This window comes from Clarias gariepinus, chromosome 13 (assembly GCF_024256425.1).
Source record: "Clarias gariepinus isolate MV-2021 ecotype Netherlands chromosome 13, CGAR_prim_01v2, whole genome shotgun sequence".
In the NCBI taxonomy this organism is placed as follows: Eukaryota; Metazoa; Chordata; class Actinopteri; order Siluriformes; family Clariidae; genus Clarias; species Clarias gariepinus.
In genome coordinates, this window is record NC_071112.1 from 5,627,634 (window position 1) to 5,644,446 (window position 16,813).

General features: G+C 40.2%; 1 protein-coding gene across 3 annotated transcripts in view; it reads left to right on the forward strand.

Annotated features, from left to right (window-relative positions):
• The window catches only part of ehbp1 (EH domain binding protein 1), a 144,033-nt gene that overhangs the window by 113,031 nt on the left and 14,189 nt on the right, over positions 1–16,813 (forward strand). For 2 of the 3 annotated variants that reach the window (XM_053509610.1, XM_053509612.1), the window contains one exon: positions 2,743–2,866. In XM_053509610.1, coding sequence (XP_053365585.1) covers positions 2,743–2,866 — 124 coding nt within the window. The remainder of the gene's footprint in view (positions 1–2,742; positions 2,867–16,813) is intronic. The other variant, XM_053509611.1, reaches the window with a different exon arrangement.

Below are 16,813 nucleotides of genomic sequence, written 5' to 3' on the forward strand. Positions count from 1 at the left end.
AGAGGCTTGGTGAGAACATGCGAGCGAGGTGTGTGCGTGCGTGCGTGTGAGCGAGGCCGTGCCGAGACCCTGCCTGGACCCGTCTCTCTGTGCGGAGGTTAATCGGTGTTGAACCCGGCCATTACCCCAGCTCAGCCAGAATTACCCTCCCAATGATGTTTGCATTAATATAATATATATGGTAATTTCTAGCCTTAATTACGGCGGCACGGGGGCGCTGATCATGTGTAAAATTGATTCGTGGGAGAAATGCAGCGATAGAGCTGCAGCAGGAGAGGAGCCTGTGATGGACAGCGGCAAGAAAATGCAATGTAGGAAAGGAAAGGCGGGGTGGAGGAATAACCTCTTCCTCTCTCACTCCACTTTATCGCCTTTTCTCTTCTTTCCTATTAAAAATACACTGGATCAGCACTAACTATATGTCCATCATTTATGAATGCACGCTCGTTTTTATTTTTTATTTTTCCCCTCCTCCGTCCTCTGTCATGTCTCAGACGGGAGGACGCGAGTGGCCGGAGGGAGAGACGATAAGGTTTGTGTTTGCAAGCATTTTTATTTTTTTTTATTTTTTTTTTAAGATCAACTTTGTGACTGGGACAGCATTTCAGTGTCCAGCAGTTAATGTAAAGGGAGGAGGACTCATGCACGAGTGTGTGTTTAAGAGTGTGTGAGGGTGTGTTCATGTCTCTCAGGTCCCCTGCTGACAGTCCTCAGGCGGTGCTCCACCTTACCACTGTATTACAATTTGCCCCTGTGTGTGTATTTTTCTATTGACAAGCCCATTGACCCTTTTCACAGTGTGTGTGTGTGTGTGTGTGTGTGTGTGTGTGTGTGTGTGTGTGTGTGTGTGTGTGTGTGTAGTGGTAGTCCGTAGGCGTAAATTGAATTAGAGAACTAAATAGGGAAGTCAAATATTACAAGCGACAGTTGACAAAGTCCAATAAAATTGCTATGAGTATATGTTATGCATTATGCCCTTTTTATTATTATTATTATTATTTATGCCAGATTCTTAACTCTCATTGGTCAAAAGCAGCTGATTAATTGTCTTTAACAGCAGCCCTTACTGTAGTTCTGGCTGCAGCACGAATCACAGGATTGTATTAAGATTAGATTAGATGAAGATTTCTATAAGGAAATGTTTATTTCTTCTATAGCATTTGTGGCAGGAGTCTTTGTAGGAGTCAGAAGTAAAACTATAATGTTACGGCTTTTTTAAGTAATCAGTACAGAAGGTGAGACGACCACTATGACCGAGAGAGAGAGAGAGAGACAGGAATATAATAATGATAACAGTAACTAACTTGATTTCACAACATTTAAAGTCAAGTCAATTAGGCTTTTATTGTCATTTTATTTTATACACATTCTTATTCACAAATTTATACACATTCACATTTCATACAAACCTAAATAATTCTTTTGATTGTGTAAAACTGCTTTGCGACAATGTCAATTGTTAAAAGCCGCTATACAAATCAAATGGAATTGAATTTTAGGCATATACAGTTCAGTACACTTTGTTTTTTGAAACAAAGCGGCGTTCTTCCAGGACCAAGGTGCTACATACATGCAACATAAATTAACAGAAACTAACGAGCTAACTACGACCGCTAATTAGCTGACTATTTAAGACAAACCAAATTGACACCATAAATTAACAAAAACTATTCTAAGTTCTATACAAAAGATGGCATAGAGTGCACATGCAAATGTGCAAACAGCTAAATTAAAAAGTGCATCATAGGACTGCTAATAAAATGAGATATCCGAGAAATAAAGCACAAAATAATCGATACATTGTCCTGACTGTAGGTCAGGCAGTGCGTCACACCATCCTGTCTGCCATTCTATATTACAATTATTTTCCTATAACAGCATGACACGGAGTGTAGTGTAATAGGAATTAATAACATAGAAAGGTGTGTTGCATCATAGATGTTGCATGTAGCAAGAGCACTTCTCTCTAAACGACTTATTATGACTTGTGTTTAGTTCGGAATCAGCTGCTTCAGTATCCGCATCCTTTAAAGATTCCCGTCTCGGCCCTGTCAGGCACCGCGAGAGCTCCGTCATTGCAAAACCTGCTGTTAGAGATCTGTGCTAATTTCGGAGGAAAAATGGGAAATGATTTTATGAGAGATCTTTAAATTTTGGGGGTAAGTTAAATACTACAAATACCAACAGCTTGCGTGGTGTAATGCGAAAATACAGTGGATTAATATGTAGGTTCAACACAAGGTAATATATGAGGAGTATGATGTTATTCATTCATCATATTGGTTGGATTTGCTGGAAATGTTCACCTGCATAAATTTTTAGATAATCATGTATATTTTGTCTCTTAAAGAAAAATGTACCATGGAGTTTAGAAGAGCAGTACAGTGGTATAGCTATTACAATTTACAATAAAATAGATTCTTCTTTGTAGCACATTTTTTATTCGCCACTATAAAGAAACAGTCCTTTTTTGCTGTTTAGTTTCATAAATAAGAAGCGGGATGTGTGGTTTTATGCAAAAGTGACCTTCACTCAGTGATGATTAGCCGCTCTTCCTTTTTCTCTTTTTCTATTTCCTCCTTTCAGTCTGTCTATTTCTGTCTGTCTGTCTTTCTTCTCCTTAAATTTCTGTTTTTCTGTGTTTGTTCTTGTAGAATGTGACATCAATGATGATTAACCTCTCTCTCTTTCTCTCTCTCTCTCTCTCTCTCTCTCTCCTTCTCCCCCTCCCTTTTCTCTCAGAAGGCGTTCAGAGACACGAGCCAGTACGTGGTGGGCGAGCTGGTGGCTCTGGAGAGCGAGCAGAGGCAGATCGACACGCGCGCCTCGTGTGTGGAGAAGCGCCTGCGCTATCTCATGGACACAGGTAGCGCGCCCAATTTGCGCCCTAAACAGGGTCTGGCGAATTGAGCGCGGCCCGACTCTCTCTCTCTCTCCCTCTCTCTCTCTCTCTTCATCTCTCTCTCCGACTTTTTTCGGGGGGAAGCGGGGGGGCCGTTTTGAAGCGGGACGGAGGAGGAGGGGGGGATATGAAAAGGCTCTCCGGCTCTCTGGACCACGGCGATAAGCCGAGCTTCACCGAGAACGATAACGGCCACTGATAGCGCAGCCGAGCGCAACACGCATCCAATACCTGGCCTTCATTGATATGCTGTAGCGGAGAGAAGGAAAGAGGGAGGAGTAGAGTGTGTGTGTGTGTGTTTGTGTGTGTGTGTGTCAGAAAAGGAATTTTAGAGAAGAGCAAAAAATAATAGCGTGTGCACACAGATACAGTACATACTAGTGCCTCCTCTGCCTGTGTTTGTCAAACACGCGTGCACATGTAAAGAGGATCCGCGGTGTGTGTAAGGCGTGAGGGAAGGGCCAAGGTGGTTTTGGCCACTAAAGGTGAAGCTCAGCAAACAGAGAGCGGTTAAATTCTGGACAACAGCATCCAGACATGCAGCTACTGATACTGAACCATCACGAGGGAGAAAAGGAAAAAAAAAGCCTTGGTTTATACGCTTCTCAGGCGCATTGCTCTCGTATCAAGCACTATCTCCATTTTGCGTTTGCCAACACCAGCACCCCTCTCTCCCTTCCTCCCTCCCTCAATCCTTCTTTCTCGGCTGGGCTCGAGTCTACAGACACGGGAGCCATTGTGCGAGCCTGAAGGGCTTTTGCACTCTGATGTGATATGAACCCAAGCCGGTTAGTCGCTCAGGACACAAGACCAAACAGGCTGAGTGAGATCAACATAGGAGCGAAAGTTCCTAAAGAGATGCTAACCTGTCCCTCGTTCATATTCTCATGTGTACGAGTGTTCTGTTATACAGTGCAGCAACACTCTTGTACATAAACCATCGTTTAACACATTCCTTATCAGGACAGTCATCATGCAGCATAAACCGAAATTCTGTGACCGATCGACATAGAGTTAACTTTTATGTTTCAGGTTTGAGTTCACGTTGTGAACACAACGCTCCGGAAACATTTACAGTACGTGCATATACAGTCTCAGAAATAACGCTGACAAAGCCTTACTTTGTCTTTCTCGTTTGTGGGGTATTATTTAGCGGCTATCTTTTACATTCAAAAATAATTTAAGGAGCCCTGATTTAATAACTTTAACAGCTAATCAAAGGCATCAAACATACACCTTATAAGGTAAAAAATAAAAGATGCATTAAAAATTCTCAGGCATTGTTAAAAGTTTTTCCATCATAGAAAATTCAGTTCATTTGTATATACAGTTAAAGTCAAAATTTTGGACACACCTTCTAATTAAATTTTTTTTTTGTATATATATTTTCTACCTTCTAGAACCATAGTGGAGATTTTTCAAAACTATGAAATAAGACATACAGTGTTGGGTTATTAGGTAACAACAACAGTCAGGTGTTATTTTAAGACCCGAAGGTCAGCTGTTCCATATCAGTTCTTGTAGGAACAGTATTGTGTCAAGTACATTTGTACACAGGAAAGCAAGACCAAAACTGACTTCTGCTGCAGAGAAGTTGTTCATTTAGAGTCACCAGTTACCTCAGAAATCACCAACTAACACACAGCCGTTGTGAAGGATTTACAAAGCAGAAGAAGCAGATACATCTCAATATTAACTGTTCAAAAGAAATTATTGCGTATTTTGGACGCCTTCAGGGTTGTTCTACAACATAGAAAAAAATAAAAACCAGAAAAGACCTTGTGTCCAAACTTTTTAAACTAGGTAGAGGCAGGAAAACAACGCGAGTGTGGCAATTCACCAAGAAAAAAAAAAAGCATGTTGCATTTTCTGAGAGAGAAAAGGAAAACAGACCAGCTTCAAGCTGTAACACATGCAGTATCATTTCCTTAATACATGGGTTGATGACGGTTTGTGTGTGTGTGTGCGCACGCGCAGATATAATGTTTAGTTTATTTCTAATAAGTACTATGGTGTAAGAGTGTGTGTGTATAAGAAAGAAAGAGAGTGAGATAGTGTTAAAGCTGGAAAACTTTGTGAAATAAATCGCTCACTTCTACTGTGGCCTTTTTGGGAGAACCAAGTTTTTTTTCCTCATTCATCTGTTCATTATCCATTCATTTATTTCATTTCAGCCATTCATGAGCATTATAAACAGGATCAAGCGTGAAAAAAAACGCTTTAACTCTCTCCCATTTTCTCCGTCCTTGCTCTTTCTATTTTTTTTCTTCTCTCCCTTCTCTCATGGACTTGCACTCCCCTTTTTTGATTATATACCATGCACTGAATTTGCAAGCATTTCTCTTTTTTTCTTTTTTTCTTTTTAACGTCAAGTCAGCGCTCCCCAGAAGACTTGGCAGTAATTGGGCCGCTTAATTTATTTACCGTGCGCAGTTCACAGCACATTAGAGAACGGAGATAATTGAACAAGAATTGTCAAGTGTCTTCTGATATCAGGCACATTACAGAAGGGAGCACGCCTAAGAAAAAAAAAAACCCTCCATTTCCATGCAACCATTGTTTATAGTAATTAAGTACACAGATTTATTCCTTGGTCGCCTTCCAAGCTTATGGCAAGCGCCATTGTTGTCCTCTATTAATATGTAATCAGTAAATAGTTTAATTTTCTAATCTGCAGTTGGAGAATTCGCTTTCTAACAACTCTTAATTACGGTGCTGCCCTAATGATGCGAGCTCAGGCAGATTCGGCGCTCGGGGCTCTCGCTGCAGCTCACGCTTAATGAACTCGTTATTCGTTCACCAGAGGGAGAAGTGTCCTTCACATGGAGAAAAAAATTATTAATAGTAGTAACACTAATAAAAATAAACTCGTTCCGTTTATCGTCTCTTCTTGGCGTTTATCATTCTAAAAAAGAAATTCGTTCCCCTTATAAACACATCAAATTTGAATGGATCAAAGTAAAAAAATTTTTTTAAAAAACATCCATCTCTCCGAGAGCGGTCAATCCAGCACACCACAATGTGTTCCATCGTCATATTGAAATTTCTATTTATTTATTTATTTATTTTTCAGCGCACCGTTATCAGCACCAGTTTTGATATTCGCCCGGCTTTCCCGAACGCATCTGCTCGACATCCATCTCTGTTTATGCATTCATGCACACATATGATTTTCAAATCGCCTTATAACGCAGGCACAATGGACGCAATTATGAAAATAATGGCTTCTAAAGGCACTCCGCAAAAGCTCACACTTGCCGAGCGCTCGATAAGATGGATAACAAAAAAAAAAGAGAGAGAGAAAACAGACCGAAAAAGGAAAAGGACGAGTTTTAGCCGAGATTAACATATGTTTAAAAATTGCACTCCAGCCTGATAAGACTGACACAGGTTTTATTGCACTCTAATCCCTCTCGTTTTTTCCCCCCCCTCTCCGTTCATCTCAGGCACAGATATTCAGACGAGGCGCGTATCGTCGACTCGGTGTAGTGTAAGTACAAATCGTTTCATAAAAACGCGTCTGTTTTCGTGCAGGAATCTTCTCTCTGCTTTCTGTTTATTCTCAGCTTTCACACATTATTACTGTACGTCAGTTTGTTGTTCCTTTCCATAATCGTCAGCTCTCGTTTCGAGTGCAGAAGTAACGCAGCATCCGGGTGTGGTTATTTATTGATTTGTTTATTTTTTTAAGACTAAACCTCATTTTTTGGAGTGTGTGGAGAGGGGGGTGCCGCTAATATCCAACCCCCTTTTAGTTTAGCAGAAGATTTAAGCTCAGCTACGTGAGCGGCATGGAGATCCGGCCTCCTTGCTCGGGCAACACAAACAGCCCGCCGCAGCTTTAAGTATATTATCAGGCGAGTTCTTTCAGAAACGTATTGCTTAAAGAAGCTTAACATTAATTATTGTAACTTTGGACAGATTACATCCACGGCGGCCGTGTAAGCGGTGGCGCACTCCTCTTGACCTCCTATGCAAGAGCTTAAAGACACAAGAATGGCATTTCCCCGCAGCATTAATGGGATAACCGGTATAATCTTTCAACAGTAAGAGTGGAAAAAAGTGTTTGGAGTGTAATACCTGTCATTCTCAGGAAGAGGATGTCTTTAGGAATCAACACGCACACATTTATGTTGTGCCACTGTTGCAAATTCTCTCTCGCTCTCTCTCTCACATACATTCTGTCTTGTACACATATTCTCTCTCTCTCTCTCGCATTTTCTGGACTTTAGTACCTCGTCCACTCTAATTTCAAAGACCAAAGACTTCATTTAGCCTCCCCGTCAAGCATGCGCGCCGAGCAGCAGTAAGTAAGCCTGGAGACAAACGCAGGAATTTGCCTCATAAAGCTGATCTTCTTTGGAGCGACCGCAAAGGCCTGAGCCAGATCAGGAGGTGACCGGCTCCTTCAGATTTAATGCCGGATTTCGCCGTGTCCCCCATCCCAAGAAATTATTATTATTATTTTTTTTCCCCACAAGGATGTTTTTACAACTTTTTTTTTTTTTCGACCTACTCATCGCATCCTTTTTTTTTCAGTATCTAAGAGGTCAGCTTGGTGACTCCTCACTCTTCTTTTATGACTCCCTGCTCTTGTGTGCATTATATTTAGAATCTGGGCTCACTAGTGACTAGTGAGAGAGAACAGAATGAGAGGGAGAAAGAGGGAGCTCAATCCAGAGAGTCAGGTCAAAGAAGGAGTAAAGAACAAGCTCCTCGATGGTCTTGCACCACCTCCGAGGCTGTTTGTCCACAGTCCCGTTAGTTAAGTTGCACTGACTTTGCTCTCCAACATTATGCTCACCCCCCATTCCCACACCATCTTTAACACCCCCCCCCCCCCCAAACAACATGAGGACGGGTTTTTCTCTTCTTTCGGTCTGGTGTCAGCCTTTCAAACATTCTTTAACAGTTGGATGAAAGGGGATTTTTAGGAAGATTAGGGAACGGGATCCTCCAGGCATTGTCTGAAAATCTTAAGATAAAACGCGCGCGGTGGATGGAGCAGTGGGGGGGTGGGGTAGGGTTTAGTTGCTTTCTGCTGATAGGCTTCTCATTCAAAGATCTGTAATATAGATTTATTATTGTGTTTTTTTTAAAAGTAACTGTAGGAATTATGACGAGTATCTGTCGACCCTTCTCTCCACGTTTTTTTATTTATTTATTTATTTTTTTATTCTGTATTCTCATCTCTTGCACCACAGTGTTCAGTGGCTGTTCTTGCCTTGGAGTCGAGTTAAACGGCGCACCACGCACGGCGTAGAGGACAGCTTGCGATAGGGCCGATTAGCATTTTCAAAAGGCGCCACAACGACGCCGCTTATTATAATCTCTCTTTTATTGAAGCATCTCGAAGGCCTTTTCATCATTGCAGTAGCACTCAGCCAAAGCTTCGAGTGTCTCGGCCTGCAAAAGCTGCTATGATGCAGAGAAGCAGCCAAAAACACACTAATCCTTCCTCGTTTACGATTGCATTGTAGCATTGCATGTTTTTCCCGTCTTTATTGTAAACGTATGGAAAGGGTTATTTTTCTCTCTTTCAACTGGTGTGCAGTTTGATATCAGTACTGACAATTATCATGAATCAGTTAAATGATACCGTTGCTTTCTCTGACTGGGCCGAAATTGACAAATTATGGCTTTAGCAAACCGGTTTGGGTGCGTAGAGCCTCATTTTGGTTAAATGATCATTATTTGCTTAACAAATCGTCCACTGACGACATAATTGAATTTTAGCCATGCGGTCCATTAACAGACCTTTTCATATGGTAACCGATTAAGACACACTTTACAATTAAGTGTAATGACACGGGAGGAGGAGGGTGGGGGGCGGCCTGTAATTAGGGCTTTCATGTGCTAACAGGCCCTGCTATGCTAGCCCAGTTGTTGTTCATTTGCCTTTGTATGGGGACCTGTGCATTCCTGGTGCTCGAATCCGAAAGCCAAACCAGCTTATTTCATCTAATGGAAACGACAATTTAAACGGCATTGTCCCACCATTAGGGAGAGATGAAGAGATAGCCAGGGAATCGAGTCCTGTACTTACAGTAGGGGAGGGGACTCATTATCAATTTGTCCTTAAGCAAACCTGACAGGGAGAGGGAGAGAAACAGAGAGAAAAAGAGGCAGGGGTGTGTGGGGGGGGAGAAAAGAAAACGACGACGGAATCCACATCGCAGATATGAAAAGCAGGGCTAATAGTGTTAGCACATCCATTACTCGCTCGGTTTAATTCATTAAACGGACAGGGCGGTGACTGCGTCGGCCTTGTTGAAATGCGTGCAATATGACACTGCTCAAATTTGTTCTAGCGCATAGCCCAGGGGTAGAGGAGAGGCACTGGGGGGGGGTCCTAATGCAGGGGGAGGGGCAAGTTAACAAATAGGAACTGCGGGGAGTGGCAATACACACACACTGACACTATGGAACCGCCATACTCAATATTATCCCATACTCTCTCTCTCTTGCTCATTCCCCTGGTAGTCAAAGTCACCTATAGCTTTTTCCTCTTCTTCTTCTTCAGGAGTTTGATGAGTGACGTATGCGCTCAGGTCTCACTCAAACTATGACACTAGTGTAATTAATTAGTCATGGACGTCTGATATCTTTTAAATGAATTTTCATTGATTAAAAAAAAAAAAAAAAAAAAGTAATCCCACCTATTTCACTGTCCACCTGAGCACGGTAACGTTATTGAGAGTTCTTCAGGGCCGCACGATTTGGTCAAAAATCCACATTGTTATTTATTTTGCCACGTATTATTTACGTTTTCTGCTTTAACTAATTTTTTATTTAGTAAATTTAATAAAATTTAATTAGTAAATTATTGAGAAACTTAAGTGACTATCACATGCTATAAATTGCAGCTAAAAGTGCGACACATTTTGAGTTTCTTCTTCCCTTAGTTCATACAGCCCTACGCCCTCCCCCTATTTAATATTCCTGCTCTTCTTTTCTTCCTCCTATTTGTTTTTTTCCCTTATTTTTTCTTAATTTCTTGTTTTAGTTTTTGTCATAGTCGTCGTTTTCGTCTTGTAGTTTTTTTGCCTTCTTTGTCTTCCCTTTTTTTCTCCTATCTTCATTTTACTTCATTTTCTTAGTCTTTTTAGTATGCTCCTCCTCCTTCTTCTTCATCTTCCTCCTCCTCTTGTATTCATTCCTATCTGCCTGCAGTTGTCTTCATTCGCTCCTTTTTTTATTCCATCTTCTACTTCCATTTCAAAGCACATTTAATCAATATTTATTAACAGTAGGCCAGTGTTTTTAGTGTTAGTTATGTGTTCCATCAGGTGTCACATAGATAACGTTAAGCTTTTCTTTCCACATTTATGCTTTGCCATCGCAGTTTTGCGTTTATTTCACGTGTATTGCCCTTAACTGTGTATTCTGGAGTTTGTTAAATGCTTCTCTAAAAGAATCTGTAGCAAACATGTGTAGAGCAATTAGTTAAGTACAGGTCATACAGCGAGCAGTAAATCCATCAAAGGAACTCTAATGAAGGAAATACCAGAGGGGGTGGGGCATCAAGATACTGAGTGAGTGTGTGTGTGTTGGTCAACTCTGTAGGTAGGCATAAGTAGCTGGATTAACCTCTTAAGTGGGAGGAGTAAACATCTGTCCAGATTAATGTCAAACTACAGCAAAAAAAAGGATTTACTCTAAATATATGTATAAAAAATTTCGTGCTGAAATTTTTGGTTTTACTTCCATCACACACGATTACAGCCAAGGGTTGGCAGAGGTGAACTTGTTTACGGTAGCGTTCACGAGAGTCCAACTGAAACGGTTCCATTTGGCTGCTCCGGAGATTTTTCTTCATGCAAACACAGATCCATATGCATGTCTTCCTTCTCCTGTCCTCGAGGAGTTTCTTCACTCCCTCATGCCAACAGGCCTCTCTCCTCTGTCAACTAATCAGCACCTCAGATAGATGCATTGTGGCTCTATGCAAATCTATTTACATTGGAATAGCAGAATGGTGGTGGTGGTGGTGAAAGGGGGGGGGGGGTGATCCTAAACCCACCAGAGTTGGGGGGGGGGGTTGGGTAGAGAGAATACCCAAGGCCAACAAATAAATGAAAGTTTGCCTAAATCCGCCAGATAATGGCCACTGTGTTCCTACTAGCCATGGTGGAGAAATAAACGCAGGGATTACTCGGGGGTTTTGCATCAGTTGCTTTCTGCTGGGTGGCCTCACTTGTCAAAAAAAAAAAGGAGATGAATGGAGGAAAAAAAGGGGAAAAAAATCATTTAACGCAAGAACATTCACATGGCACATTGAGAAAAGGAGTACGGCTAATTCCATCAAAGCTGAAGGAATCAAGTATTAATTTATTCCGCATACCCCCCCCCCCCAAACACCCCTTCCAGAGCACCCCATCCACCCCCCCCTCGCTGCTGTAGCTATTGTTGTTTCGATTGTTGATCACTTTGGTAACATGTGATCCATGTCAGTTTTGAAGGCAACACGACGTTAAGCCGAACCCTGGCGTCTCTCCGAAACCAGTTTATTGATGCTGATCACTTTGTAAGCCTTATGGGTCATACTAGGAATCTACAAATAAGTACTGACCATCTTCCATTTTGGGCGAAGAAAAGGACTCTTTAAATTATCGACAAACCCCTTCTACTACTACTATTAGTACTACTAAAAGGAATTCTATTAAGGTGACTTCTGTGAAATGGTAGGGTTTCCGATAATTCAATCTAAAACGTATCTAATATGTTGTGAGATTGCGCTTTAGCGGACCTGGCGTAGCGCGACATTAGCGAAAGAGTGCAAAGATGCAGAGATGAGCCGTTCGAATGGACGGCTTTAAGAGGCAACAGATTACGACTCGCGTTGCGTTTCTCTTGCCGCTCTGGGGGAAATGAGCTGTTGACATGCTTTGGGGTCATCGTTCGAGATGGTGGGCCAACCACCAGGACGGGGACAATAAACACATCCACCTAGACTTTTATCCATTTCACTACAACTAGAGAAGGAAAGAAAATGAAGATGCAGACTGTTGGCACTGAGTTTTTTTTTTTTCGCCTTTCCGTTGCCAGAACAGCATGATTATTGGTGCAGGATTAGCTCTGTTTGCTAACAGACGGCGTGCTAGACGGCCATGTTGTTTGATTAAGCAGGGCATGTTGTTATTTTTTAAACCTTATGCTGCTATTTTACAAAAAAAAACTCTGAGGAATATTTATTCAGGAAAACTATCAGTGAAGGGCAGTAGATGTGTAAGGAGTAAGTAGATATGTTGGGAAGCGCTGCAGATGTTTTGATCCTGAGGTTAATTATTTTCCTCTAACATACGGATGTGTTTTACGCCAATTTGCCAAATGTAACGATTTAAAAATTGTAATTATTAAGGCATGAATTTGCACTATTTATCGGTTTTATAGCTACATTTCCGTGGCCTGGACAATCCAGGAAAAAAGTTTGACCTGTATGTTGTACTCGTAAACAATTACTGTTCGACCAGACTCTTGTGTTTTGTTTTTGTTTTTTTTCTGTTTGTAATAAGAATAATTTAGAAAACAGGATTTTGTCACATGACCAAGAAACGTGGAAAGTTTTTCCTCAGGCAGAAAAATAAATGACACTGGAGACTCCTTCCATTAATTAATTAATTAATCTTCTCATAGGAAGCCTTACCGTGTCAGCAGTTATATAATATACTTTTTATTTTTTAATAGCAGCTTTTTTTTCCAGGTATGCTTTAGATGATGATGATGAGGATCTAACATGGGAGTCTCTCTAAATTTGTGGTTACTGTATAAACAATACCATTAGAATTAGTGCATTAATATAAACGTGATTTAAATTGCAGCTGGCACTTGCAGTTGAAGCTCTTGGTGTAGAAAAACTAATCAACAGGTTCTAACTAATCAGAATCAAGACTTTAACATCTTCGTAGAATGAGATGGTTGTATCCCAGGTGTGCATTAATCATACCATAAATGCAAGGAACAGACGTTGACATGATGTAGGTGTGGAGTCGTCATCTTGCAATGTTTCCAGTATGTTCTGTATTATTTAATTTTTAATTTTTTTTTTATTTCCCTACAATTCTCTTGTGTAACCCAGGGCTAGTGTAGCTCCCCGCTGTGAGGTAGACCCAGAGGAAAGACAAAAGCACAATGAAACGGAGAGCTTACCACCAACCGCTCGCGCTGGAGCTCTAGAGCCGGGCTGCTATACATCTCGGCCTCTCCAATTCTGTCCCGATGCTAATGAGCCGGCTCTGATCTTTCCTCCGCTTCCCATGTTTTCAACATCTTCAAGGACCACATGGCGCTTGCAAAATAAAGACAACTAAATGAGAATTTTTAGCGCTTTTTGTGTCGCCGCGGCTCGGAGCCTTTCAGCCCCGCGTCACTCATTTAATCTTCCCTCTGAGAAAGAAAGGAGAGGAAAATGGGGGAAAAAAAGAGGAAAAAAGGTAAAATGTGCAACAAGAAGTTGGAGACGGTGTCACTGGGTTGTGGAGGGTAGGTGGTGGTATTGGTTAGAGGGGGGGGCGGATTTTGGGTCTCGCTAACTTGTCTGTTTGGGGATGAGTTGAAAGATAAAGCATGCGAGCATGAAAACAAGCTTTTATCAAAAATGATGTATTCTTAAATACGAGTTTTTTTTGGGGGGGGTTTTTTTTGGTTAAAGCTTAATAATATCACTGACACATCACAAAGTCCACTTGAAAGGTCCCAAACAAGGACATGAGATAAAGGGTAAAAGAAGTTCCCGAGTCCCCTGCTGGGGGTGGAACCTGAATTCTCTTTCTTTAACAGCAGCGTTCTCTGGAAAAGGCATTGGGAAGTACCTCGCATTAGCTCTGGAGATCACTAGTTAATAGGATGATGTCTTTTAGCTTTTGTTATGAGATTATTAACCCGGGATAGGTTGCCATTCTTATCCGAGCCACGACTTGGAGAGCCTGTTGAGCACGAGTGCCAGAACGCATTGTTCATGCCTTCTTATTGTTCAGACCCTTTTAATGAAACACCTTTTTTTTTCCTCCCCTCCCAAGGGTTTCACCAGGTGATCTTTCTTGCACCGCTCTCTCTCATCTGCCACTCGTGTAATATTAATTACCTGAAGGGTCCTGCTTTTTTTTTTTTTTTTCTTTCCCCAAAAGCCCTTGAGCTCAGGCTCTGTGTTTAATACAACCCCAAAGTGGAGCAAAGAACACAGTTATAGGGATAGTGGAAATAAGACTGAGAGCAGACTGAGTGAATGGGATTTGTGTTTACCCCCAAACCCAAGAGGCTCATTTTAGAGACCTGCATTATGGGTTGCTTTTGTAAGGACAGCAATTTTTTTTTTTTAAGTAGTGTGGTATGTCTCACATCTGAGAAGCACTGATGTTTTTTAGTTTACCTGTTGGCTTGAACAAAACGTCTTAACTTTTTCTTTACTTTACAATTGTCCATTTTTCCAAGTGTTTTCTGATATAGTGATTCTACATGGGCTTAGACGTATGGATGAATTCTACTAATCAAACACACAAATGCTGTCATACTCTGTCCGTCCATGACTAGGAACTTTTCACCTTACGGTCGTCCCCATGCTTTATGTTTTCCGTTCAGTTTCTTTACCCAGTTTTGTCCATCACTATGCATCACTTTAATATTTCAGCAGGAGTGACAAGCAGCGTAATAGTTGTTTTGTAACGTAAACTGTCTATCCAGGCCGTGCGATAGCGGCCAGGGATTAAGGCGAAAGGTGCAGCCCCGGCTAGCCGATAGTCTGTCAGGCCGTGATGATGTTTATTGATTTTTTTTTTTTTTATGCAATTTAATAGAGTGGGGGGTCGCAGACAGATATTTTTGTGATCGCTGAAGGTTGACAGACAGAACGAAAATTTACATCGCTTCTGTTTTCATACAACTCACACAAGGACCACAATATGAAACGATGAACAGTTTCAGCCTAAATTAGGGAGAGAGAGAAAAGAAAAACAGAACGAAATCTATTATCGGCTGACTGTTTGTTTTAACGCCTCGAGTGTGAGGCATCTTGGCCTTTAGCTCTGAAATCAGGGCTGTTTGCAGAGTAGCTGTTTGCGTTCTCAGCAGTAAGGAGACGGACAAGTGCGACGCATTAGAGGGAACCCTATCTTCAAACAATTACATGAATGACGGCACGATAACGCTGTATGTATAGCCGCAGACTTTTCTCTCATTAAAAGAGACTTTGTCGATCCCGGTAGCTTCTCACCCCACAGTTTAAGAGCGCTTATGGTTATGAATTCTTTCTCTTAAGCCGCAAAGCAAGCAACGTTGAGCCAACAATACCATTGGCAAATTGAAATCCTGCTCGTGTAGAGGGTTGGAGCGTCATTCGGGATTTTAAAATACCTGCGATCAGCGAGTGTTGGTATGTCAGCAGGGTAGGATCTCATGGAATTGCACTCGCTCGCTCCAATACATCATCTGTTAACTATAATCAGAATATTGTCTTCTTCTTTTTTTCAGGCATATGAGCACTCAAGGTTACCCTTATTTTATTGATCAAGTTGTGCCGTGTTTTAAAAACATCATGGTTAAATCCAGACATGAGTCAGGGTGGTTCATATATATTGATGGCATCTCATGATTGCTTGCAGCCTGAACCATGAAACTTTTTGAGCTGCTAGGGGATTAATACTGATTAGTGGTAGAATAGCAATAGCAGTTTTAATAACTGAAGCATTAATTATAAATACTGCTAAAACTAGCACATTAAAATATATTTATATTTTACTTCAACTTCAACCTTAACTCATAAATAATATTCATGAGAACATTATGAGCATAGTTTGGTTTTAGAGGGAAAAAAAATTTAAAGTAAAATTATGAATCCTGTCAATACGACTAGTTCTACTTTTACTATGACTGCTATACTGTACTATTGTGCAAATAATAATAATAATAATAATAATCCACAGCCAGTCTTAATAATATTGCTTATAATAGTACTTACTATGCTATGTATTAGTATCTATAATAAATTAGTATTTTATAATTAAACTAAATTACTGTATACTAATAGTTAGGATTAATTTCATATACCTATATAAACGTCATGTCCTACTGTTATCTCTTTTAATTGTAATAATGTAATAACCATTAACCTCTAATATTTAGTGTTTAATTAGTATAAAGTGTACTGATACTGATTACCTGACAACTGATTCATGCTACTTATACTAACAAATACTAATTAGTAATACTTAATTACTATTAAAGCATGTATTAAGCTCTACTATTATCTAAATACTATTATATTTCTGATTTTGATTATAGCTTTGACTTTATAATAATATAACACTAATATTACATATATATATATATATATATATATATATATATAGATATATATATATATATATATATATATATATATATATATATATATATATGAGATATTAGCGTACATGTATTATATACTTGTATAATATTAATACCAGTCAGTACCTGATAGTTAATACTACTTTTGCCCCAATATTATTGTATAAGTATAAATTGTATGTTAGAATGCTTTGTTTGCGAATAATTGGTAGTTAGTTATTATGTAGTATGAAAATATTTATATAGGCGAATGCCAATACCAGGTACCTAATGTTAAGTACTAATAATGCTGTTTGCACCTACACCTCTAATGTTTTCTCTTAACAGTTTAGTAAGTATGCAGCTATGCAATGTCCTGAGCTCCCCTGTGGTTGCTGCTACTTCAACTGCAGTAATAATGTGATTTCCGTAATGTCTGATTACACTATTGACTTCTCTTCTACATTTTTTTTTTTTTTTTTTTTTTTTTTACATTTAACTCTGTTGTTAGACGAGATCAAGAGCTCCGAGTTCTTTTTTTTTTATTCTTTTTTCTAAGCCCATGACATGCCTTGTTGCTTTCGTGCTCTCTGTGCTCACTTAAAAGCTCGG